The 27,821-nt window shown below is 40.8% G+C and overlaps 1 protein-coding gene across 1 annotated transcript in view; it reads right to left on the bottom strand.

The window, feature by feature from the left end:
• Window positions 1-7,277: 7,277 nt before the first annotated feature.
• Window positions 7,278-27,821, bottom strand: part of ubl3a (ubiquitin-like 3a) — a 28,836-nt gene continuing 8,292 nt past the window's right edge. Inside the window, exons 2-5 of the mRNA XM_084029870.1 lie at window positions 12,904-13,012; window positions 11,279-11,365; window positions 10,107-10,184; window positions 7,278-9,212 (exon numbers count right to left, since the gene is read on the bottom strand). Coding sequence (XP_083885996.1) covers window positions 9,160-9,212; window positions 10,107-10,184; window positions 11,279-11,365; window positions 12,904-13,012 — 327 coding nt within the window. The 3' untranslated portion in view covers window positions 7,278-9,159. The remainder of the gene's footprint in view (window positions 9,213-10,106; window positions 10,185-11,278; window positions 11,366-12,903; window positions 13,013-27,821) is intronic.

Below are 27,821 nucleotides of genomic sequence, written 5' to 3' on the forward strand. Positions count from 1 at the left end.
AAAAAGCTGAATATTTCAAGAGAATATTAAAAAAAGCTGAATATGTGCAAAAGTTTGAAAAAGCTGAATAGTTGAAGAGAATATTCAAAAAGCTGAATATGTGCAAAAGTTAGAAAAAGCTGAATAGCTGAAGAGAATATTAAAAAAGCTGAATATGTGCAAAAGTTTGAAAAAGCTGAATAGTTGAAGAGAATATTCAAAAAGCTGAATAGTTGAAGGGAATTTTGAAAAAGCTGAATAGTTGAAGAGAATATTCAAAAAGCTGAATAGTTGAAGAGAATTTTGAAAAAGCTGAACATGTGTAAAATTATGAAAAAAGCTAAATATTTGAAAATAATATTAAGAAAGCTTAATATCTGCAAATGTATGAAATAAGCTAAATAGCTGAACAAATATGAAAAACCTGAATATTTGAAAAGAATATGAAAGGCAAAAAAATGTTGAAGACATGTTGAAATGTCCATAAAGAGCTGAACATTTTAATATTTGAATGTTCTTTTTGTTTTTAGTATTAGTAGGGTACTAATAGAAGTAGTAGGAGTAGTATCAGTAGTAGTAGTAGTAGCAGTAATACTAGTATTATTAGTAAAAGTAGTATTAGTAGTAGCAGTAGTATTAGCAGTAGTACTAGTAATATTAGTACAAGTATTAGTATTATTAGTAGTAGTAGAAGTAGAAGTACTACTAGTACTAGTAATATTAGTACAAGTATTAGTAGTATTAGTAGTAGTAGAAGTAGAAGTACGAGTAGTAGTAGTCCTAGTACTACTACAAGTAGTGGAGGTAGTATCAGTAGTAAACTAGAAGTAGTACTAGTACAAGTACAAGTAGTGGACATGGTATCAGTAGTAGGCTAGTAGCAAAAGGAGTAGTAGTACGAGTAAAAGTTCAAGTAGTGGACGTAGTATCAGTAGTAGACGTAGTAGTAGTACTAGTACTACTACAAGTAGTGGAGGTAGTATCAGTAGTAGGCTAGTAGTAGTAGTAGTAGTACTATTACAAGTAGTGGACATAGTATCAGTAGTAGTACTAGTACAAGTTCAAGTAGTGGACGTAGTATCAGTAGTAGAAGAAGTAGTAGTAGTACTACTACAAGTAGTGGAGGAAGTATCAGTAGTAGGCTAGTAGTAGAAGTATTAGAAGTAGTATCAGTAGTAGGCTAGTAGAAGAAGTAGTAGTAGTAGTAGTAGTACTAGTACTACTACAAGTAGTGGAGGTAGTATCAGTAGTAGGCTAGTACAAGTAGTATTAGTAGTAGTACTATTACAAGTAGTGGACATAGTATCAGTAGTAGGCTAGTAGTAGTAGTACTAGTACAAGTACAAGTAGTGGACATGGTATCAGTAGTAGGCTAGTAGCAAAAGGAGTAGTAGTACGAGTAAAAGTTCAAGTAGTGGACGTAGTATCAGTAGTAGACGTAGTAGTAGTACTAGTACTACTACAAGTAGTGGAGGTAGTATCAGTAGTAGGCTAGTAGTAGTACTATTACAAGTAGTGGACATAGTATCAGTAGTAGTACTAGTACAAGTTCAAGTAGTGGACGTAGTATCAGTAGTAGAAGAAGTAGTAGTAGTAGTAGTACTACTACAAGTAGTGGAGGTAGTATCAGTAGTAGGCTAGTACTAGTAGTATTAGTAGTAGTACTATTACAAGTAGTGGACATAGTATCAGTAGTAGGCTAGTAGTAGTAGTACTAGTACAAGTACGAGCAGTGGACGTAGTATCAGTAGTAGGCTAGTAGTAGAAGTAGTAGTAGTAGTAGTAGTCAGACAGACAGAGAGTGAGACAGAGAGAGATAGACAGACTTGTGTATACATTTTAAAGTTTAAATGGAGTTTCTAGGTGAAAGTATGTTTGAGCAGACGATGTTTGACAAAAAAAACTACAAATCCCACTGACTGCTCCTGTCTGCCGCTCCCGTCTGCCAATCAGAGCACACCTGCTGTCACTTCTAAAGATCAAAGCCACAGAGATCAAAGCCATCTACGCGCCTGTGTAACTGTCTAGAGCCTGTCTCTATTCCTCCATTTCGGAGGGTCCGAACAAAAGCTTCTCACGCTCACACCGAAAGTTGTATTGCCAAAATTTTCGCACCGTTAGCGCCACAAGACTCTGCTGAAGACACTGATGACTTTTATTTTTTCCTAGTGTCAGAAATGTGGACGCTAGGGCGAGTTAGAAATGCTGTTCATATCAGGTTTCTTTGAAAATCTGCTTCTCAATTAACATTGGAGCGGATGAGGAGAAAAAAAGGACTTGGCCGCACTTAGAGGTTGCTAGTTCAAATTCTGTAAATCTCACAGAGATTTTGAGCACATTGTGAGAGACAGGACAAGTTTGTCTACAAAATTGGAAAAGATCACGTGTGTAGAGTGAAAATTGTGGCCGGGAGGAGTTTGGAAAGGAAAAAAATCTGAAGTATGACGAGGAGCTCTCACACTCTAACGATGATGTCACGCACTCTAGCAGGCGCAATACACACCCATTGTAAACTCTGATCAGGTCTTAAAAAACCATCAAACATAAACTGTGATTATAGAAAAACTGTAAAAGATATCAAAACACTGAGTAATAGTGTTATAGTTCAAAGTCTTGTAGGTTGTTTAAAGTTTAAATGGAGTCTGTAGGTGGAAGTATGTGAAAGTATTCGGAGTTCAAAGAGGAGGATGTTCAAGAGGTTTTTAGGCTGATCTCCATAGGAATGCATTGAAAAAAAAATATGGAAAAGGCTGAATATTTTAAAAAGTATGAAAGGTAGAACAAAGTTTGAAAATCAGCACAAAAGAGCTGAAAAAGCTGAACATTTTGATAGTTGAATGGTTTTTGTAGCTGAAAGTATGCAGAAGTTAGAGACGACCAAAAAACGTACGGAAGAAGAATAATAATAAGAAAAAAAAAAATAATAAAGATTAGGATAACATAGGTTGGAAATGCTTTAAAGCATTTCCACCAAATAGAATTATGTACTATCAATTACTGAATCTGTCCTCTCTTCAGCCACGTTGAACTCGTACTTTCCATAATTCCGATACCACGTGAAGGCAGCATTACAACCATTACCATAAATCATCAAAATGTATGTTTAATGTTAATTACCGTTAGTTCAGTCACCAAACACATTTGTTAACAGTGCTTTGGTGAGTTATTAAGAGTTCTCTCATGAATAACTCTCTAACGGTGTGACCATCAGTTCTGGAAAACTGCAAAACTTAACGCTAGCATAGCCGCTTGCTAGCTTAGCCACGTGTTAGCTTAGCGTTACGTGCTAGGAGTTAACCGTTAGCCTATTTACGTTTGACAACATTGTCAGATCTAGTTGCTGTTTCTCTCGATAAATGAAACCTAGGTCAGTTTAAAAATACTTCCCAAAAAGCAAAACCCCACCTGTGTGTCTCTTCTGAGTGATGTTAGCAGCCAGCGCTCCTTCCTCTGGACACTGTAGTTGCTCCATGTCATTCTCCTGTCCAACGAGTTCCCTCACCAATAAAGACGCCATCTTTTTTTTTACCCAACGTTATCATTTATCATACCGTAGCCCTATATTTGGTCCCCAGTGCTGTTGGCATGTAACGTGTGTATTTTGTGTAAACCACTGTGTATTTGGTTACAGTTGGATTTTTCTTTTTCTTTTTTAAAATGTGTATTTCCATTCAAATGCAGCCTGCCAGTATAGTAGAGCCTACCCTGCATTTTCAGATTTCAATTTTCAATTTCAATTCAATTCAATAAAAATGTTTTATTATTATTTTATTTTTTTTATTTATAGTGTCATATCACAGATTCACAGAAGTCATCTCAGGACACTTAACATCATATTTCATACTTTCTTTTCTACTATCCCATTGTGTTTATTGGGAATTTTATAACAGAACCTCAATATTGTGTTTTATTCTAACATATATTGTGTTTTATTATAAGATTCTGTTCTCAGGATCAAGTGTAGGCTACTAGCTACTGCTTTCATAAAAAAAACATTACTCCTAACAGTCATCACTTGGCTAAACAGTTACACAAACATCAATGTTCTCATTGATTGTACAAATTACTGTTGTTGACCTTGAGCTTAACAGGGGCAGCTGAGAGAACATGAGAGGAAGAATAAAAAATATCAATAATTAAAGTGCAGTCCATGTTTCTGATGAAGTAAGCCAGAATTAACCAAATATCGATGTAAAAATCAACCGACATGGCAATTTAGTCTCCAGGCTAGTGTGTCATGAACACAATCTGTTTAAATTAATGCATTTATATGTTTGCAAAAAAAACAGTTATAGACTCGTCGCTATGACCTTATCAGGATCAATCTCAGGATCAGGATAATGTTTCAAATGAACGACTAGGCCCCAGCTTTAAACCAGATACTTTTATTCTAAAATTGACAGAGATGAGCCCATGGTAATATTCATACATGGAAATATGGTAAATAGATAGTGGGAAAGGGGATGTGTGCCAATAGTGCTGTAACTCCTAAATATGAAGCCAATCTACATTGACGACTGTCCATTCCTTGTGTAAAATGCAAATGTAACATAATTATCTGTACGTCCTGCTGTTGCAAACTGAATACAATACAGGAAGATGTTGACAGTTTGGAGATTTGAAGCACTATATTGAGTCATGCTGTAAGAGACGGACAATATATCCGTCCTCTTATAAATCAAAACACAGAGAGAGAGGGAGAGAGAAGTTGCAGACATATCAGATATGGCCTGTCAAAAACAAAACAACAGACCATACTGTAGATAAATAAATAGTGAAAAGAAGACAGACAAAAGGATAGATTGCCAGCTATTGTATTTAAGGAGGGAAAAAGAAATTCTTTAAAGAAAATCTCTTTTTCTGGCTTTAGCGTAGCAAAGTAAACTCATCCATACTCGTGGTATTTGAATATCAAAACACAAACATGTTACAGCTGTTTGTGTTTCTGTTTGTCTGTTAATCAATAGTTTTAAAATATGTAGCTGATGAGTGTAAATTTAGATTTTATGGAACCAGTAGTAGGTGAAATGCGACTTTCATAAACAATATTATTGCAGGAAATTTGTGTAGAAGAGGTTTATAAACTTTTACTTGAAGAGGACTAGACAGTCACACTATTCCTACTGATTTCATCAAAATATTATTTCTTTAATTCAGGGATGGATAAATCTCTAACCATAGCCCTATGTTATTCTGTAAATAAAATGTATAGCAGGTTCCTGAACATTTCTAAAGGAAACATTTGGAGTGCACTGATTTGACTGACAACATGACGCTGTAATGGAGGAGATTATAAAAAAAGGACCACCCTGATCAAATGACAGAATAAGAAATCTAAAGTTACAGTTGTAGCAAAACCAGTGAGAATGCAAATCACAAAATAGATTTAATATTAAACACATAGCAACACAAATTTCCTCCAAAAATATTATAAATGCAAAAAGTAGAAAAATAAGTATGTTGCCAGAATCATCCAGCCAATACATGGTATCAACTTGGTGGAATATGTCATCCAAAGCACCCTTAATGTGCATTCATACATTGGTGGTTATTAATATTGCTATATTGGTGTTTTGCCAGAAGATGGTGATATCCTCAAACCTTACAGCAGCCTGTTAGGATCAGACAGAGCAAAGAAAATCCTTCCTGCCATGCTGTTTGGTAGTTATACCATAATTACATTTCTGCCTATAAAATCCATCAAAAAATAATGAATGAGCGCATTGTGAAAAGGTTTCCTCATACCCATCCCAGTTGTAGTCAGATGCACGGAATCCTTTATTCATGTTCACAGTCTGTATGCTATGAATAAATAATGTCACATATGTGTAAATGATACTGCAGAATGTTGACTTATGCAGACTCATACATTACCATAGAAACAATCACCAGTCTGTATGAAGAGACTGGTGTATTGCTCAGAGGCCAGGCAGCCACAGCACCGAGTGCGTCAGTCTGATCACTAGTACTGTAACCCCAATCCTCTCTGTCTGCACCCAGACTCTTTAGACAGTATGCGTGTGTGTGTGTGTGTGTACGTGCCAGAAGAATAGATGTATTCATATCACTGTGTGGAAACAGCATGATTGCAAGAAAGAGTGGAGGGAGGGATGAAAACAGGGAGGAGAGGAGGGAAAAAACTACACAGGAGTTCACTGATGGCAACAGAAGTCCAGACGTCATCTATTAATAACATTTTCTTGAGCAAATCAGCACTGCCCTCATACCATGGTGTCGCAAACTTGCAACGAAAACTGTCCTCGCGACAATGCAACACATCTTGTTTGCCCGGTGTGTCATTAGCAAAGTATGTGGGGCAAAACTCAGCTGAAAACAATGTTCTCGGGAATGGCAGGCTGAACGGTACTCTATGTTCCAGCCCGGCCTTCCTGCTGCACTTTGGGCGACCGACTGTTGTGCAAACTGCACAAGTGACATAACAGCGTCACGTGGTTGTCAAAGGAAAAATGGATGCAATTACATTTTTTTTCTTGTAAAGACACTTCATTAGTGTGTCATCTTTACCGAATGCTGAGTGAGCGGAAAGTCCTTCCTCTTTAAACAAGCGTTTGTTAAGTCCCTTCACTGATCCCCTGTTAACCGTCATCGAGTCTTAACTGACAAGCAACAAATTCACAATGACTTTAGCAGCAATATTTCTAAAAATGTATTTAGGTGAAGTACTTGAGTATGTGCTTCATTATATTTTTAATAATCTTGTAAAATAGGGTGCATCGCTTTAGCTACCGAGCAGTAATCCGTTTTCTGGGTCTTATAGACGTAAAAGGAGAACCTGTTCTTGCACAGCTACACCATTTGCCTTTAATTGCCCCTGGGGACAAATAAACATTGAATTTAAAACCATTATGTAATATCAGTTTCCCCATGTTTTGTGGTATAACTAACCAAAAACACATCAAGTAGTAAACATTTGCTCCACCTCAGGTAAATGCTGCTTACGTGTTAGGGCAAAAAAATATTGATGATAACATACCACTCTAAAAGGGTCCATTTTGAATAGTCAGGATTGCTGAGCATGCTGTACTTCTACTTGTGATTGAGTAATTTTACATTGAGATACCTCTTTAAGTTAAGTACTTAATTCATAACGACAGCTTCCCAGCTGACTACCAAGAATCATTTCACCAGAAATAGTCCCTTGCAGTCGTCAAGACGGTCGAACATCAGTCGAGTCAGCTAAAAATGGCCATCTGATTTAGCCATCCGTTGGAACTCTTGTTGACAGTAGGCCATCAAAATCAGGTGAGTTTTACAACTTCAGTCACGACAAAGAGCAGTGCACTTGAATAACCTTTATTTAGTTTACAGATGTATTCCATTTTGAAGTTCGGAGGGGGGGAGAGGGAGCATTAGTGCTATTTACAATTGGTTTGAAAATGTTTATCTCTGTACAGATTTGAACCCTGATCAATAAAAACAATATTATTTTTTTAAGACCTAGTGCTGTTACAAAGCGATTCTTTTAAAGCAAAAAAACACAAAAAGAGAAGAAAAAAAAAGGATTACATTAAATTATAAACAAATGAAAAAAAAAAAATAACAAAAAAGCACAGAAGAAAATAAAAATAGTCTGTCGATGATTAGGGAGGTTCTGCCGCTGTTAAGCACAAGACATTGTCAACGAGTGACTGTGAACTGGCTAGAAGCTAACCGTACACACAATCATAGACTAAACACCAATATACTGTATATCAACAAGATCTAGAGTCATCATGTTCTATATAAGATTTATATTAAATATATTCTACACGTTACCTTAGTTTGGAACATTACTTCCATTGGAAAAATATAAAATAAAACAATAAAACTTTTTATACATTTTTATTTATCTGATGAAGGAGCACATGCTTCGGTTGTGCAAGTGGACTTATTAATGCTGAGAGAGAGAGAGAGAGAGAGAGAGAGAGAGAGAGAGAGAGAGAGAGAGAGAGAGAGAGAGAGAGAGAGAGAGAGAGAGAGAGAGAGAGCATAAGAAGCGAATTAAGACAAATAAGGAACAATTTCAATTCCGAGTTAATTTCCCTGCTCGGACAGCAATTTGTCAGAAATATCCTTCAAAACACTGTTTAAAAAAGGAGCACAATGAGTCTTTCCTCAAAGAGAGAGGGAGGGAGGGATGGCGCATCGGGGAGGAAACCAAACTGGCATGTTTTATTAATCACAACACTGGTCGGTCAGAAATATGCGCGGACTGTCAAAATATAGTCACAAATGTCCCGGACAAACAAATAACCGAAACAAGACCACCAACACTGGTTGTTTGTCTATTTGTTTGCTTGTTAGGTTTTGTTTGGCTAAGAACGCGACTACTGAAAGATGTAGGATGTGTTCGGGCCTCTGCAGCGCTCTGCAGACAAAAAGGAATCATTTCTCTCTTGTGACCTTTAAGGGCACATGCAGAGGAGGGCAGTTAAAAGGACACAGGTGTGATATATGTGTGTATGTGTCCTGGTTGGATTTCTCTGGTCAGGCACGTCTGCGCTTCGTCTGCTGCACCGAGGGGAGATCACACAAGCACATATGGTCGGATCTGTAGACAGGATGTTCAAGTGTGTGTGTGTGCATGTGTGTGTTTGTGTTGGCATGTTGGCGAGTTGTTAGTGGTTAAAATTCTCAGCGGTCTGTACGAGAAAACAAGGCCACACACACAAACTTGGGCACTGCATTACTATGACAACCAGCTAGAATGAGGAGCTCCTTTAACAGACCGGCTGAGGATGGTGGAGGAAGGTGTGCATGTCCATTGCATGTAACGTGTGCGTCATGTGTGTGGCAGAAGGCTTTAAAAGGTGTGCATTAAGAAAAAAAAAAAAAAAAAATGAAAAAAGAAAACCCACATGCAAATGCAGTTTCTTCCACTAATTTTCAGTTATGACAACAAAATCAAGTACAACAAAGGAATCAACTATATCGTCAATCAATTTCCTGCTCCCAACTCTGGGTGCTGAATCAGCCGAGCTTGCTCTCTTTCTATGTGTGTGTGTGTGTGTGTGTGTGTGTGTATAAGGGAAAACCAGAAGCAGAAGAGTATGTGTGTTTGTCTGTATGCATGTCCGCATTGTGGACAGGCTCCAGGACAGGGGACAAGCTCATTAGGTCCAGGATGTCGACGGTGAGAACGAATGAGAAGGATGGAGGGCCGGCGGCGGTGGTGTCTATTTACAGAATGACACAGCAGTTACTCTCCCCAGTCTTCTCTCTATTCCTCTGACCTGAAAACACACACACACACACACAGTCATTTCAAATAAACATAGGCACACATTCCTGTTTGATCACTTTATAACGTGAAAGACATATTTCTCCTGTTTGCGATTGTTGCGATCAAAAGGTAAAATCCCTGCAAAATCCTGTCTCATTGTTTCATAAACCAGCGTGAAGCATTTTGGTGCCTAATAAGCCTTCAAACTCTCGGATCTGTGACTCAAACCGGACTTCCTGGATTGTATTTCCTGTCTCACCTATGCCTGAAGCAACATGCTCACGTCTTACATGGACATTTGTTATGGTTTCATAAGAACAAAGACCAAATGCAAAAAAAAAAAACTCCAGGTTATCAGAATCAAGAGATCTGTGTGTATTTTAACAGTGATGCTTGTTAACATCGACACTTCCTTGCAACTGACAAAAGAGGGAAACCAGGGCTCTAAATGTTGGATGCTAACAATATTGTGGAGCAAGAAATGTTTTTCCAGACAACAGTTAACATTTGAAAAACACAGATAGACCTTTGCCTTATAATTGTTCTTCCACAAGACAGGTTTTCTGGAGGATAGAAGATAACCAGAGCACTTTGTGCAACCATAGATGTCCCTCTGAACTCTGACTATGTGCTAGGATGAAATCAGCCCGTCTCCACATAGATGGATCTTCCACTCCACACAATGACAAAAAGGAGACCCATCACCTAATATGATTTATATCAGCTGTCTAATCTCCACAATGTACTGTATCTCGGATATTCACTTGAGGGAGCCAATTATTTGCACCAGTGGCTGTTACTAAAACAGAAGCCATGTGTAGAGATAAATAATGGCCGGGAGCAGAACGTTTAAAGTTGTTCAGCGTGTGAAAAGGCCCGCTGAAAGGAAAGAAGGGCTGGTTACCTTGGGAATTTGGCTCAGGCAAAGTCTCTCTGGCAACTAAATGCATCACTGTGGTCTTCCCCAAGGGCAGTTTGAGAGCTAACGGGGGAGGAGTGAGTGAGAGAGAGGGAGAGAGACAGAGAGAGAGAGAGAGAGAGAGAGGAAGAGGAGGGAAAGGTTATTCAGTGAGTTAAAGCATATCTGCATTTACAAAGTCATTCACAATCAGTATCATCTTCGACAGCGGTTTGAAATCTTTCGGAGATCATGCTACACTGGAACGAGTTGGGCTGCAAAAGAAAGAGAAGCTAAAAACTACATTTAAGATCCTTAATGAAATAATAAAGCATGGGTAACTTTGTTGGAGAGAAATAATCTCTTGCAGGTAAGAAAAGGGCCTGAAATGGCCAACAATGTTATCTTTGTAAAACAAATATTTATACAATGTTGTATGTTTAACACATGGAGATTAGCTGTTCCTAAAAATTAAATGTCTCCTCCTAATGGCTGGCGGAAGATAGGTCAAATACAATCTCCTCATATACTACACATATGCTGTTTTTTGTGTGTGTGTGTGTGTTTTTTTAAAGCCAAAACTTCCTATTAATCACGTGAATCATGCCTTCCCATGTCGGGCGTCTAAGTTTGCATTTCAAAACCACTGGGAGTTTCGGTTCCACTTTAACAGGATGCTGTGCCATCGTGCAAACATGTTACACCAAAGATAAGGGAGTCATCAGATAGATGGCGGCAATGGGATGCATGTACAAGGGTTAGGTGTGGCCATAACCTCGTTAACCACACAAAACACCAGTCAAATCAAAAATGGGTTCTGTAGACTGAAAAAGCCTATGAGGCAGGGAGAAGGGAAGTGGACCGCCATGATCTCTTTTTCGCTTCCCTTTTCGTTTTCACGCCCGCCTCCCTTCAGGTCTCTTCTTTGTGGTGCCCGAGGTCGACACTAACGCCATTCTTGCTCCTATCCTGACCAGTCCCTTTCCCCTCTTTTTCTGTATTTCCTCTCTCCTCCCTCTCCCTCCGTCAAAGCAGACTTGTCCGGAGCACTGAGGTACCTCTGTTCTGTGGCTCGGGGAAAAAAGATGAGAACAGCCGAAGAACTTTCCAGCAACACACTGTGCATGTCTATGAGCACATAAGGGTTTTTGGGAGGTGCACCCTCTGTGGTTTCTCACCTCCTAGTGTTACGTTGCCGTGTAGAAACCGGCCCTGGTAGATCAGCCTCAGGATGTTAGGACTGCTGACCTGCTCTTCCTCCCAGTCTGAAAGAAAAAACAACAAGAGAGAGTTAAATATCTCTTATTTGTTTGCTTCCACATTCATTGAAATTGATAATTGATTTGGTCTTAAATTGCCACATTATTTTTCTTTTCTTTCCCCATAAAGCACTGTATAATCTATTAAACTGATAACATGCTGGGTCAATATTGATATTTCATGACCATTTTATTACTGCCTGAGGTTGAATGTTTGAAAAAAATAATGAACAAGGTCCGTTATTCATTGATTATCGCCAGTGAAGGTTCCCAGACTAGTTTTGTCATTAAGAAAAGGAAATAAAGAACGTACGTTTTTGCAGATATGATGAACATTTTAAATAACTGCGTTCATCCTGTTCTGCATTAATATCAAATAGTGTAAACGGTGAAGTGAAAATGAATCATTGCACGGCTTAGGAAAGAGACCACCAACAACCGTTCTGAAGATATTCTTCGGACCTTGAGGGCCTTTATTTTGAGGCTTTGTGGGATGCACTACAGAATGTGAGAACGAAGGAAAGCACGACAAGAACACGAGGTGTGGCTTGGGAAGAGCTACAGACAAAAGTGAAGGCATTAAATGAGAGAGAAAACAGTGGGGGGAGTTGCACGGCAGCAACATCTGTCCACCAGATGTTTGTCTCCAGCTAAGCGGAGGGTGTTGGCCCTGACGGAGTGCCTGCTCTGGGTCTCACAGGGTTCAGATGTGTTGTCTTGGAGGAACACTGGGCACTTCCAAAACAGACAGATTCTCCTTGAATTTTTCCCCTTTCTGTCCCGAGTCCATCAGTAGAATTTATGACTGTGGGCTTCTCCAAAACGGTGTTGTTAAGGTCGGCGGTATGGAATGAAATCCAACACGGTTGTACGCCAGTTAGGAAGTGGGTGTATAACAGAAAGGAGGTGGCTGTACCGCAATCCCACATTCCTATATGCAATGATAATCAGGCTGAAAGGAAGAGCGCGCTCTAATTTCCCTACACCAAAGTTTGTCAAATTCCCACACTACTATATAGACCTACATGTAAGTAATTAGCAGCACGTTTATATGGGACCTCAGCTCTCTGGAGGCACACTATAGCTCATCAGCCGCCTTCAGCTTTGTCATAGAAACGGCCAAGATGAATCAGGCTTCTAAGTGCATTAGCAGCTAAATTGTTAGGGATTACAGCTCACGCAATAACATGATTTATTACAATACAACACAATATGTGTCTATATTATATATGTGCAGAATGTAGGAACATTTTCCAATATATCCAACATAACAAAAACTGATCAAAATTTAGTTGAATCAGCTTTGGGGAATCCAAATAGACAACAAGTTTATAGATGATAGCGTATGATTTCTATTGGACGTGAAATTTCAAAATAAGAGTGAAGGGTCACAAATATATCAATGTCTGAGTGAAGGAAAAATAAATAGCTGGATCACCTCAGGATGATTTTATTGGCTTCGCTATGTAACTACAGCTACATCAGTCATCAATAACTGCCATTGCGAGGAACAATCAGCGAGGCGTGTAAACGGAGCTACTCACCCATCGGCCAGTTGTCGTAGACGTGTTTGGCGATGTCCGCCGCCGACTCGTTGGGAGAGAAGAGGAATTCTTTCGTCTTCCCGCTGACTAAAATAAGCCGCAGGTTTATCTGCAACACAGATTCAAAAAACAAGATTTTTACATTATGAGGATCCCCACATGGAACATAACGCAACCATCCGTCATGTGTCACATTAAACGGCGTCAAACAGGAAGCACAAAGGTTTGAGTGAAGTCATTTAATAGGAAACAGGAGAGGGATAGGACGACCCCGAGGAGTGTTCTTCCGCAGGATTAACTCACATCTGTCTCTCCGACTTCCTCCTCACGTTTCTCTCATTCCACTCAAACGTCTTTGGTTCACAATTCTATCAGCTTACTGGCAGTTTGTCCCTTCTCTCCTTTACCTCGCACAAGCCAGATGTTTTGTATTGCCTTTTGTTTGGAGTCGAATATTGTTTGAACATATACTTTATCATATGATATTCCCCGTGAGACTAAAATAGACTTTTACTCATTTGACTGAAAATTAGAGGTACTATCCATATTTTACCAACTACCTGGTTTTCCCCTTTTATACTCAGAGGGCCAACTGCATTTTCCAATTGCATTTTCATTGCATTCATTTTAATTTGTGTTGCATTTTTCAGGTTACTTTCATGAGTAAGGAGTACAACACTGAAACCTCTGGCTTGTAGCCATAAGGTTAACTTTGATTGTAATCATTTATGAATGAGATTGTGGATATCTTATCCAATAAATGACTAATAGTGTGACATTAGTGTGCAAGTCCTCACACTCATTGTCATTGTTTGATCTACTACCTGATTTATTAGGTGGAAACAGGGTTGGAGATTATAATAACTGAAACTGTCGTGTTCAGTCAATCGTCGCACTAAAAGGCCCAGATGTGTTGCTAACCTCCACATCGATCTTTGCAAATCCCTCACCTTAAATCACCCACATACAGGAGTGACTTGCCTGGCATTAGGATGCGGATTAGAGGTCGTCTCTTAACTGGCGTGATGTGTGTTTAGCAGTAGTACAGTATGCCTTTAAGAGCGAGAGCAAAGGTCTGTGGTGTGTGTTTGGCTTTCTATATTTGTGTGTCTAGCCTGGAGTGCATGAATGGCACAAGCACGTGTGTGTGTCATTGTTTCTAGTGCGTTTCCATGTGCTGAGCACCCCCCCCCCCCCCCACACACACACACACACACACACGCACACACACACAGCTTTAGTGATGTAACAGACCTAACACCAACAGATTGAAACAGACATCTCTGTAAGCACGTTATCAAATCAGCTTATAGGTTTAAGAATGGAGGAGCAATACAGACGTATACACTCACATACATATCAATACAGGGAAAAACAGACGCATTTGACATCAACATTGACCCCTCAAACATTCATACACACGAGTAAGGCTGCTTTTAAAGAGATCACATGAACGACAACATTTTTTTGCTTTTGTGTTTTGTTTATGCAGCATGTCAGGTCGGTACGTACGTACAGTGCGTGCGTGTACTTCTTGGACTTTAAGTAATAATAAGAAATAATAAAGGCCAACAGTTTCCCGCTGTGATTCACAAGGAACAGTTTCAGCAATACAGGAAGCAGGAATGCTGGTGCGTGATTGGCCCAATGGGAAAGTTATTACATCTGCTGCCGACGGTTACTTTACAAACACAGCCTCTCCTGAGACAGACTCTGAAAGAGACGGACAAAGACAGACAGAAAGGGATGAGGAAGACCCTTTACATAAGCAAGGTCTCACTCCATCCTGGTTGAACACCTGGTCGTTACCATGGTGTCGCCATGGCGACAGCCAGTGGTGGGTGGCTTAACCTGATAACACCTACGAGATAGCTTCACCCCTCCTCCCCTCTCCGTCTTGCTTATTTCCTAGAGTGTCACATCATATTGTCTTCGTCTCCTTGCAGCAGTCACTGCACCCCCCCTCCCCCTCCCCTCGCTCTGTCTGCTTCATTCTGTCTCTCTCCCCCACATTCTGTCAATCTCTCGCCCTGCACAGCGTACAGTGGAGGAATGTACAAGGCCAGAATCACAAGAAGCACTGAGCTAGTGTCAGTTAAACAACAGAAACATCTCTTTCTCCTCTTATCATCAACCCACAGACCATTAAATCTCTTTATTCTCTTCTCACCCCCTCTCTATTCTTGCAGTTTCTTCCTAGACAGTCGTCCCAAAAAAATAAAAAAGACTAAGTTGGAAGATGAATAATAGATGCAGATGCTACCATACAAGGTACAAAGGTCATTGAGTATTATAATGATGAGAATCATCACGCTATCGCATTCGCGCTCACCGGATTGCAGGGAAGTTTGGAACAGCGTGCTTGACAACGCCCTCCACCAGCATCACAACATCAACAACACTTTATGTAGGTTTTATTTTCCATTCGTCACCCATCTGGATCGCTACAGGTGAGTTTTTGCCTTCGATTTTTCATCACGTCTCACTTTTTTTCCCCACCGAATCAAGGTCTTAACTCTCTCTTGGTCATTTGTCTCTCCCTCACCCCCCCCCCCCCCCCCCTCCCCTTCTCCCTTGACTCTCTCCTGCAAAGCGGCTGATAATGAGGTTTCACAGCCAGCTCAGGGTATATTCACTGATGTATATTCATTATTCAATGACCATCTATGCTCCGGAACAAATACAACAGCTCCAGGTAGTGGGGGAGAGCAGTGTTTCATGAATTCATGCATGAACATCAATATACAGTACACATATCTGCAGGCAAACACTCATGCATAAAGCACATCCTACCAGTCTCTCTCTCTGAGCTCATGATGTCAGAAATCAACTGTATGGAGGCTTCACCAGTTTGTAGAGCTTGTGCAGAACTGGAATATTACTTCTCAAATGTGACTACGTGGATGTTTTTGTAATGCTGAAACACCCTGGTGCAGCAGCTTCTATTCCTGTCCACTTCTGGGGGGGGGATGAAATAAAGAAACACTTGTGCATGAAAGTGGTGACACAGCTTCCTGCCCGTCAAGCCTCCACTGCAGACGTTCAGGCTACATACACACACAATGTCGTTTCAGAACGCCTTAAACGGAGACGTTGGAAAAGAGTCTGAACACACAACACTGAGTTGTGTTTCAGCCTAGATGGGAGACGGGACCCCCACGTTCGCGTCTTATATGTATCCAAGACTGTCTCGAGCGTTCATTCCTGAATGTTGCGTGCGAAAGTGAACAATAAAAAAGTTCATCACATTCAGATAAAATAACTGAAGTATGCGATCTTCTGCATATGCACACCTAGAGAAAGAGCAGCAGTGTTTCCTTTAACCCCGCTTCCTAAATCTCGGGCTCATTCACATGACTAGAGGAAGGAGAAAAGCTCTGGATTCAGCTGTTAAGGACAGGACCTAATCGTTTAAGTGTTCATACTGGGAAGTTGATTTACTACCAAAACATATCTGTTGATTTACAGACATCTCTTTCCAGATGTAAGTACATGGGAAAACGTCTTTTTGGGACGATGCGATGGACCTGGATGATGTAATTCCACAGTTTGGCCACTATGTAAGCCTGGCGCAATTCCTGGGGGCTCATCCGATTACCTTGCGACTACCAGTGGTAAATACAACCTGGAAAACCAATTATAAAAGCTATTATTGAAGTGATTTGTAAGTGGCGTGTCCAGGCACATTTTACACCTTTGAGGAGGGGGATCGCTGGAGGACTTAGTTTTCTTTTTACCTTATTTGTTACCTTATTCAATTGTGAAGTTCACAAAGAAACTGTAAACAAACAATGCGTAAAGGCTGCTCTCCAGTACAACAGGGACTCCCAGCCATCCAGAGCTACAAGTGTATGAACGACGAAACCGAGGGGAAATGGGTGTGACGTGTGTTGACCACATTTCTTGACTCGTAATGTAGTAACACTTCGGTCTGAAACTGTTGTAAGTTCATTTGAGTGTGTGTGAGAGAGATGGAGCAAGACAGACTACACTAACCTTGCAGCTGCCTTGTAATTGCTTTTAAAAAAAATAACTTTTCCCCACAAAATGCATTCCCTTGTTTGAGTGCACCTGTGGGAAAGATAGAGCAAGATCTTGAGTATCAAACAAGACATTTTTCTCGTAGAAAGTACAATAAAAGTGCAGTATTTTTTCTAAATAAACAACCAACCGCAGAGTAGACAACCTGCTGTCCAGTTCACACCGGCATGTTCATGCCTCGTGAACTGCAGTGTCACGCGAAATGCACATGGAGCTGTCTCTCCAGAGATCTCCGTACTCACTAATACTCTAATACGTATTAGCGTGGATGTAGCCTCACACTACACAGTACAATACTACAGTGCTGCTGCCAAGTAGTGCCGTGGTGTAAACATGTGAAGACCCTCTTGGCTAAACACTGTTTGCACATGGCGGAGAGCAGGAAATTCAATGCCATCTATAATTATTCCACCCTGAGTACCAATCTCTTCTCAAGGCAATAGTGTGTGTGCGTGTGTGTGTGTTTATATGTTCTCGTGTTTATAAGTGCATTAAAGAGTATTGCAGGTCTTTAGACCCTCTGCAGCAGTCAACAAATTATAGAGTGGGAAGCCTTCCTGTGGGAATATATTAGAGCAGCTTTATATGTAGTCTGTGCAGAAAGGTTAGCCACTGTTGTCAGCATGGAAGCCTCACTGTATGAATGAGTTTAAAAGATGTGGTGGGGGATTAGCCTGACTGGGGTCTGTTGAAAACCAGCCAGCTGGATCCAGCAGCCAGTCTGCTTTAACTTGCCTATTAAATTTGGAGACAATTCAACTGTAAACTCAAGAATGTAGCGACACAGCGCTTTGAGAATCCAAATCCCACCTGAATTTTAAGTTGCGGATTTTATTGGTAATAACATGTCGGCGCTTTTCTTTCCAGCGCGGCTGTCAATATACAAAATTACTATTAAAAGTGACAAAAGGGGAGACATAATAGGCTGTGCTGCTGCTTGTCAAACAAACTGAACAAACCTAAAGGAGAAGAAGAAAAGGAGCAGCCTGAAAGACACTTGTCCCATTTTTTTAATTAGCCAAATGGAGTAAATAAAACAGCTTGGCAGGCGCCTAGTGATTTTGCAAATCACATAAAGAGCAACTGCAATTATTAGCACCCATTAGCACACAAATTCTATCATGGTGGCATTGTTTTCATTAATTAGAAACACACTGAAATGGGTGTTTTTAGAGAATGGCTGCATGTGATGGAGCAGCAGGCTGAATGCTGCTCATCAGATGTTACAATACTGAGCGAGTTCACAGAAAATCAACTCTTTTGATTTGTCAAATCCCCTCATTTTGAGTTTGACATTTTAATAAAATATAATAAAGTGTTTTTTCTTTGTGTTTGTTCCTTCCTTTGTGTGCGCACATATGCACAGACTACAGTTACGTAACAGCGGCCGACTGATGATAGTGTGATACAAGAAAACAAAGCCTAAGGCAAGGACGTGTAAACTCAGTGTGTCTAATAGTGTTGGGGGTTGTGCATTATTGCAGTCAGTTTTAGGTACTTTCACCAAATGTTTTCCTTTTAATGTTTATTTTCAACACATAATCGGGACTACCACCTGGCTATTCACATCCAGAAAAGGAGCAGAAATACATCACATTATATGCAGAGGATACTGTCCTCTGCATATAATGTGATGTATTTCTGCTTCAAAATAAAAGTAGTGAAAGTTCGATTTAAAGTTATAAAGTAACTCTGACAGCACTTTGAGATTTGTACCAAAAGAAACGTGTGTTGTAAATAACATATTATTATTAATCTGTCTTCAAATCTTCACTTGTGGAGACTTGTGGGCGAGACAGATAACCATGCTTTTGTACTACTGTTATTCCCTTATGTGCCATCATAATTTTTCACGTATGACAATTATTTAAATGTTTTATATTTTAAAGGAAAGCTAGGATGAGTTTGTAGGTTGTCTCAAAGCACAGCTAAGGGACGCAACAGCAATTTTCACAGCAGTAACGATGTAGAAATAAACAGCAAGACCGTGACCCAGCTGAAGCTTGTTTATTATTAACTTAAACCATCTTTATACGGCACTTATCTCCATGTGAGCGTGTGTCATGGTTTGGTTTGACCTGCTCAACCAACCGCTTGTGTTACACTTTGCACCATATCCAAACCATAGTCATATGTTGTTTCTGTGGAGGACAAAGGTTGAAGAAAGAACATTAAACAAACATATAAACTATGAAACAACGTGAAACAACAAGTGAGCTGTTCATATATGCATGTATACTGTATACTGGCCTAGATTGCATTCAATGTGACACAAACTGACAGGAAGCAGCAGAGCTAGCAAGCAAGCTCTGTTCTTGTCAGAAATTGTCTGTTGCTGTTAGAGAATCAAAAAGCTCCAGTCAGACAACCTGCCTGGTAAAAATGTATTCCAACACTGCCAATTATGCCTAGAGTCGTACTCTGCTGGTTGCCAAGCCAACACTTGCAGTAACCAGGAAGCTAGTTAGTCATCGGTGCTGTTTTGTCCTGCCTTACTGTCGTTGGGCACGGCTAAAAAGGGACTTTTAAGTTGTCATTGCAATATTATTTCTATTTTTTTTTTTTGCATTTTATTGTATTGAATATATGCACACGTGCAGTTAGGATTAAACATGTCTAACCTGATCAGCTACAGTAACTCAGTGCCAGCAGAGATAGTACATCAGTAAAACACTATCAGTAGTTTCCTCAAAGACGAGAGCATTTTATCATTCATCAGGTAGAAAAACATTCTCTGTGATGTTACTCTGAGGTCCTCACATTTGACACACGCATTGAAATATGTGTGCTCTTCTTCTATCTTTAAATCAGCTAAGTTGATTCAACATTCATCCAGAGATGATTAAATAATTGCATCGGCCAAAGCAGACTGTCCTTGCGCTTATCTTGCTCCATGACAGTAAATTCAGTAAATGATTTGATGGAAATCATGGCCAAAAATCATCACAACAGAAAGCCATAAAGATGTTTTGTTTTTTTAAACTACTTCAGAAACATGATATCACAGGATGTACTTTCAAGTTACTCATTCATTCTCTCTTGCATGTGCTTATTTTTAGTCGATCATTGCCGTGATTATTGCATAAAAGTGTTTGTTTAAAGGCATGCAGGGCTCACACTACAGTATATGCTCAGCAAAGCATGCGCAGACTTCCCCTTTTGGCAACAGACAAGTTTCATTCATATTTCAATCTACATAGAATTCATGTCAGCAGTAAAGACATTTAAAGATTTGCACATTTCACAATTTGTTTACAAGCTGACGTAGCTTCTGCTGTTGCCTCGACGTGGTTGAAGTGTGAAATGTCAGCTTTAATGTCTCTAACAAGCGAACAACTGGTCTTTTCTTAGACAACAAATTGGATGCTGTTTTTTTTTGTGTCTGTTGCAAAATGCAAATAACCCTCGGCTAGTGTTTCTGCTGCTCATTCAGGCATAGCAGGCATGCCTGAATAATCGCTACAGTACAACAATATGGCCTCATCTCCAGACATTATATTAATTGAAATCATTTGACTCAGCTACAATATGAAAAGGAATTTTAATTTCATCCCCAGAGGCTGGGTGCTGGATTCGAGAGATCCAGGCAGCAAAACCAGCCGCACAATAGCCATAATACTATTATAATAACACAGGATGAGGATGGGGGAGCATCCTTTAAGTTGCTATTGCAATACTGATCAGCAGCAAACAGCAGGCGGACATAGTTAACGACCAGCTGGGGAACATATTGGTGCTTTTATCAGCTGAATAGCTAGATATTTCACTCATGAACTAGTAGAGACAAACACCACAACAAACACGACTCCAAGTGAATGATCATTTTGCTCTGTAACTGCTGAATGCGGAACATAATAAACATGAGTTTATGGCCTGAATCGCTAGTTTCAAGTCTGTGTGGTCCCTTTAGAGTAAAACAGACGATTAAGCAGGGTATGCAACATTTTTGTGAAAGTAGCGTAATCTTTTTGGGTGCCTTAAAATGTTAGTTTTCAGTCCAGCCAATCCGGTGTGCCTTATTGTTCCAAAAAGCCAAAATGGAGACGGCCAAAAACCAAGATGGTGTATGGACAGTATATGCATGGAACACAGACCTTTCCCTACTCTATTAAGACCATTAATCATTAAAGAGAAGATCTACTCTGGGAGAGATTGTAAAGGCCACAGACCTCAGCCCTGTATCCGATGCACTTTCTGGTGCATCATGCTAACTTCCTGTGGCAGAGGCGTCTAATGGCAACGGCTCCTACAGAGTTGTTAAATTAAGGTTTTCATTCCTTCATTATAGCCTCAAACATCCTGTGGCAGTTTAATTGCACAAAGCAAAGAAACCCTCCACTTACGGCTCCTCGGCGAAGACTAAAAATACAGATCTACTGTATGTGATAATTACGAGGGTAAAAAAACTATTTGACAAGCAGGATAATGTTCTTTTGCAGACATCTCTCTGACCCTTAAAAGTGTGGGCCTCGCAGCTGTGAACCTCATAATCCCACTGCTGCTGTAACACGTAAATCTGGGTTTGGGTTCCAGGAGAGAACGAGCATCAACATCCCCTTCTCCCTTTAGTCGCTCTCACAGCCATCAGTCATACGTCTCATTACACGGTTGCCCCATCACACTCCATATCTCCCTCCAAGCCCTCGTGCTTTTTGTACTGCCATTCAAAAAGACCTATCCTTTGATAAGCTGTCGTCCTCATCACATCCATGAATCCACTCTGCCTCCTCTTTTCCCTCCCTCTCTCCTCCTGTCACCACAATGACAGGCGGTTTCCTGTACCTGACAGCTCTCTGCTCTCCGTCCTCTCGCTTCATCATTCCCTTCTCCCCATTTACAAACAGATAACCCTTTAATCCATTAGCTGCTTCTCCCCTCTCCAGAAACAGGTAGAGCTCCCTTTCATGCCATCATCCCCCCTCACTGAAAACTTGCTAAACTCGCACACACACACCACACACACCACACAGGGCTGCATTCCTCTCTCCTGACAGACGCCAGCTAGGTGCCTTTGATCACACCTTCTCCCTATCGCTTCCTCTCTGCGATCAGAGCTTTCACAAAGAGGTTGACGCAGGTTTACTTCACATGGCTGCCTCCAGCTTCTTCTTCCTCAATTCTGTGCCTTGCTTCTTCACATTTCAAAATGGCTGTTCAACACCCCTGGGAGAAATGAATTAACAAGCCAAATGTGAACCCAAACGGAAGTTAACTACTGTGCATTACTGTACGCTCTCTCTCTCTCTCTCTCTCTCTCTCTCACACACCCCTCCCCCCCCCCCGAAAGAAGCCCTTTTTCAACCATCCAACCGACCAGAAGGTGTCAGCCCAGCTAAATATTTTAAAAAGCATGTCCTCCTCATTTGCCCTCATTTCTATTTTACTTCCCTTTCTAATGGCAAAAACCAGTACAACAGGAAAACAACGCAAGCTACATATTAAAGTAGGCGTTAAAGGTAAAATCAGGAGTGACAAGAGCAGAGAAAAGATCCGTTCTTAATTAAAATAATTGCTCAATGTTATTTCAGACGAGCATTGTTAATTTTATTTTTCTCTGTCAGTTGTAGTCAGTGACACTGTTATTTAACTTACATGAGAAGATACCATTCTTATCTAACTCTCGGAAAGAACGTTGATTTAAAGAAAAAGAGAATTTCCAGAATGTTAAACTATTTCTTGAACATAAAACCTACGTGGATTTAGCAACTAAAACATTTGAATAAATTATTTGAAAAACAAAACCAATGTGGATCCTGTTTAGGCCAAACTAAACAGGCTCGACCGTTCGGGGATGTGAAGAACATCGGAGTTGTTTCAGTGCTCATTTTAGTGTCACAACAATCTCCTACACCACAAGTTCCTCATTTTGCAAACACATAAGCACAGAGATGAGAACCGACGCATGTGCACACATTTGAATACTTTCATGTTTATAAATGGCAACCAGAAAGGACAGCAAAGTAGGAATTTCATTGTACCGTGCAACTGGTTCCTCTGTGCAAATGACAAAAAGCTGTACATCACATTTCCTTAGTAGTAGTAGTAATGCCAGGGGGGGCTAAAACAACCGCATGCCACTAGCCACCATTCACTTCAACCCACATGCTGCCATCTTGACTCTTCCCTTTGCCTATAAAGGTGAACATTTTGAGCTTTTTCACTTCTTTACAGACTCAACACGAGGAGTAAAGACACTTCGGAGAACTGACGAGGAATGTCACATAGCAGAAAAATATGACCTTGACCATGACTCATCATCTCCACGTCAGACCTTATCTAGGACTCGCTCCGCTGTTCTCAGGGAGAACAGAACTCCAATGAAAACAATAAAAGAGTGACGTGGGGGGGAAAATAAATAAAGAAACCACTGCAAGTGCGAGGGAGATTTATCAGAGTAGAGGAAAAAGTCAACAGAGATTTACATAGTTCTGCATCACACGTCACCTCTAAATTGCCGGTGCCCTACAAACGCCATGATAGCGATGACGGGGTCGGCTGCTATAGGAGAACAGAGGGAACGCTGACACATTTAGAGGAGGGAGGAAATGAGAGAGGGGAATTCGGAGACGAAGGTCAGAGAGAGGCAGCGTGAAGAGTAAGCGTGAATGTGAAATCCACTTCGTTTTAACTATTGAGGGTGTTACATTCACACACATTTGCCCGTATGCGAAACAATACGCACAAAAATTCTGCGTGCGCACTGAAAAATGCCCGTTGGGGGGCTGCTGAGGCTCCGCTTTTGAAGCTGTGGGCCGAGACGTGAAATTGCTCTTGTATGCTTCAATCGATTCTCCTCTCGTCTAGACTGTCTGTCCGCTTCTCCCAAACACACGACATGAGCTAGAGGAGGGGATAACAGCGGCCTATAGATGTATGCATCTCTGGTTGTCATCGCTGGTTGACAATGTGCTGTATAGTGAAACAATATTGCCCCTGGTTGGCTGTTGGCTGATGTGGATTGCAGTAAAGCATACGTTTGCCAGCATGGAGGTTTAAATGCACATACTCCAGTTTAGGGGCCGTTTGTCAGCTCATAACATCACCCTGCTTCTCCATATAAAAACTATGTGAACGCAAAGGAAAGGCTATTTTTAAACTTTTCTCCACAAGGGAGAATTTCTGTAAAACAAAAACCCAACTTTCACACTCATTTAATGCAAAGCTTGGCCGGCTGCGTGGAGGCGATAAAGTAAGCTACGTAAGAACGTCTCTCTCAAGTGATTATTTCGGTCGCTTATTGTGTGTTCGACTGGGTACAACACTGAGGACGTGAAAATGTACGCTGTCATCCACATATATAAACAATATTGCGTCTTCCTCTCTCTATGAAAGCCAGACAGCTTTACTACTTTTACAGTAACTAATTTCCCTCCGACATCCAAGCTTTTCATTTTGGAGCTCACCCTCGTTAGGCGGCACAATAGAGCGTTACATGATGTCCTCGGTATCAAAAATGTACATTTACTCTTAATTATGAGCTCAATGAATAGTTACGTCATGTCCATGTGGCACATAAATGGCTGTTTGCTGGCTGGGAAGCAAAAATTAAATATGAACTACAAGAACTTGTATTTTGTTTCGTCTTCATTTCGGTGCGGTTCATTATTTGTCTTTCCTCTTCGTCTATATGTTGTCTGTCCAGCTACCGGCAGAGACACAAACCCAAAGGCCAACATGCTACATGTCGGCATGCCGCTGGTGCAAAGGGACCACACAGAGGGATGATAATCCCTGATGATGGCTGTGATGAAAGGACCTCCTGTCCTGTGCCTCCTCCGTCCTTCCATTTGCTCTGCAGCAGCCCTGTCTGCTCCCTCCTCCTCCTCCTCCTCCTCCGCTCACTCTGCCTCACTTCCATCACAGTGTGTCTCACCAATGTGACTTCCTCCCCCGTGTTTTCCTGGCCCCCCCGTTATGTGGAAGCCCTGGAGTCAAGTAAAGCATCCCCATGCTGTTCTCCCCCTCCCAGGAGAACAGTATACTATGTGGTAACCTCTGCCTTCCCCCGTCTCCCCCCCTTCCTCTTTCCTAGGTGGTCTCCCCAACCGTGTGGAGAGAACGCCCCGCAGTCAGTGTTAACTTGATGTAACCTTTCAGGTTGTTCTTTCCAAGCACATGTTCTGTGTGCATTGAACATTTGACTTTACAAATGTATTATTATTATTATTATTATTATTATTATTATTATTATTATTATTATTATTATTATTATGCCGTTTTAGATGTACAGCTGGTCCCTATGAGATGTTAAAATAAGTCTTGTGAAAAAATGTAATGCTGAATTGATTAGTCATTATTCAAAATGAATTTACAGAAAATGATATGATTGTTTAGTTATTGGTTCAGCAATTTACTAAACTCACTTACTGGTTCCAGCTTTGATAATGGAAAAAACAATATCAACAATAATGAGAAAAATCTTTAGTTGCAGCTCTAAAATCAACAGACATTTGTTGGCTTTTCTCTTCTTCTATGCAGGTATGTTTAGATGGAGACAGATGGAACATATTTTCCATCATCTGTCATGATCCTGTCTATAATACTACTGCTGCCAGGTGGAAATGTATGTTTTCAGCCCCAAATGAAGGACTCTGAATTGAGAAAACCCATTATTTGAAAGTGAATGGTTGGCCGGTGAACCCAATCCTGTATCTCAAATCCTGACAAGTTGTTTTTTGGAGATTCATTTCACCAAATTAACGAAGCACGGCACATCGCTGCACACATTTAGGTTGCAAACCTCATTCCCTTTCTACCATTATCTTCGTCCCTTTCCTCAGATCATATAAAGGCTTGACAGACAGACATGGGAGAAACCGATGTAACATGTGAGAGAAAGGGAGAGAGAGAGAGAGAAAGAGAGAGAGAGAGAGAGAGAGAGACGACGTCAGAGTGGAGAGGGAGAAACGGCTGGGAGACTGCAGTTACATCCACAACACTGCGTTTTTCTTTTTCTCCCCCAGAAAAGAGTACTGCCCTGCAGTCACAACTCACGTGATGTGTGTGTAGCAAAATGTGTGTCTACATGTGAGTGTGTGTGTGAGAGGGGGGGGGGGGAGGCACACAGATAGAGACTGCTGGCAAGCTAAAATGCCCTCTGTGCTGGAATCTACCAGATGGCAATGGACAGAAACAACCACACACAGAAACACAGCATTTTCTAGGACTATTGAGGGAGGAAGAAGTGAGCATGTGTAATGGTAAACAGAAAACTTATTAGATGTGTTGTACACATAATAAAAATAAGAATAATATTCTTTGTGGTGCTGTATTAGATCAAATTGCAGGTATAACCATTTTAACTACACCTACACAATATCATGCATCCATTGCAACAAAAACTATGGCCTCAACAGAGTGAAGTTCCCACAGGATGCCCAGGTTGTACATTCACATTTAAGTTAAAATGTGTGCAAAATGAACCGAGTAAATCATCACAACATACACAAACATAAGGGCTTCCTTTTTGGTTTCTTTTTCATTGTTGTCTGGTTAGAGATCTGAGCCACTTGTTATGTTTGTGTTGTGCACAACAGGAAAAGGGCAACAGCCTCAGTGGGGAGACGGTGGAGGCAACCGCTTACACAAGCGTCAACAGGAAGGAGCAGGGCAGCAGATGAGGATATTGGAGTGGGGAGGTGGGGGGGTGGGGAGGCTGGGGACCCAATTAAGATCTTTGACAAAAGTTTTTCTACTCCAAGTCAGAAAAAAATCTGAATACAGAGGAGCCGTGGGGTGCTGTTTAGGGGAGGTTTGTGTTGCCTGTTGTGCAACCATAATTAAGATGTTTACAGAGATGCTAGTATATTAAAGAATGCTCTCCTCATACAGCCTCCTGAGTTCAAGAGAGAAGCTTAAAATCAGTTTGAGAATAAAGTAATTCACAGATGTTTATTCAACGCTGTGACATTTAGATTACATTTGAAACAGGATTACTGTACCTGCCGTCTCTGAGCCGTAACGGTTCTACTGTCTGTACTATGAACTGTTACTGTACAACGATCAGCTGACTGAGCTATTCTGTGCTAAAAGGAAGTCCGCCAGACATAGCTGAAACACGCCAGCCTTACTCAAGCACAAGCACCCGAGCTTTCACACACACTCGCCTGGAACACGGATTTCAGAGTCAGTGAACGCTGCCGTTACGTTGGCAACCGTATGTTTAGCCAAATGACCCCTGGCAGAGTGAAGCCACTTCACAAAAGTGTGTAATTCGACTAAACAATAGGTCGATATGTGATGTTGCCTATGTGAGTCAAAGTTCTACTGCTTCCTGTAAGATAAAACATCGCTTCCTCATTATGAGAAACTGAGGGGGGGAAAAAAAAGATTAAAAAGGCTTCAATCATTCTAGTGCAAGGTCCAATGCTTCATTACGGCTCGCTCGTTCAGACAGCCAAACACACACACACACACACACACAGAGACACACACACAGACACACACAGACACACAAAAGCCCTGCTGGGATCATTAGAGATATTCATAGTCGGAGTGCTCCATAGCATCCAACATGCAATGACAAATTTGTGCAAGACAGCATGAAGGCCAAATATACCCTCTCTCCATGCTCACTCAGTCTATCACACACACACACACACACACACACACACACACACACACACACACACACACACACACACACTCACACACACACTCCTTCCTGACTGTCTCCTCTATCTTTAACTCTTCTGTGACTATTCCCCCACCGACATCCCTCCGTGTGTCTGTCTGAATATAAACAAATCTTAAGAGATGCACAAAATATCTCCCATCTACCTACTTAGCACCTAGGTTTCACTCTTAGCCAGAGGTGGGAAGCACAAATATTTTGTTACTGTGCTGAAATAGAATTTTCAGGTATCTCTCTTTTACTC

This window comes from Eutrigla gurnardus, assembly GCF_963514095.1.
Source record: "Eutrigla gurnardus genome assembly, chromosome: 15".
Lineage (NCBI taxonomy): Eukaryota > Metazoa > Chordata > Actinopteri > Perciformes > Triglidae > Eutrigla > Eutrigla gurnardus.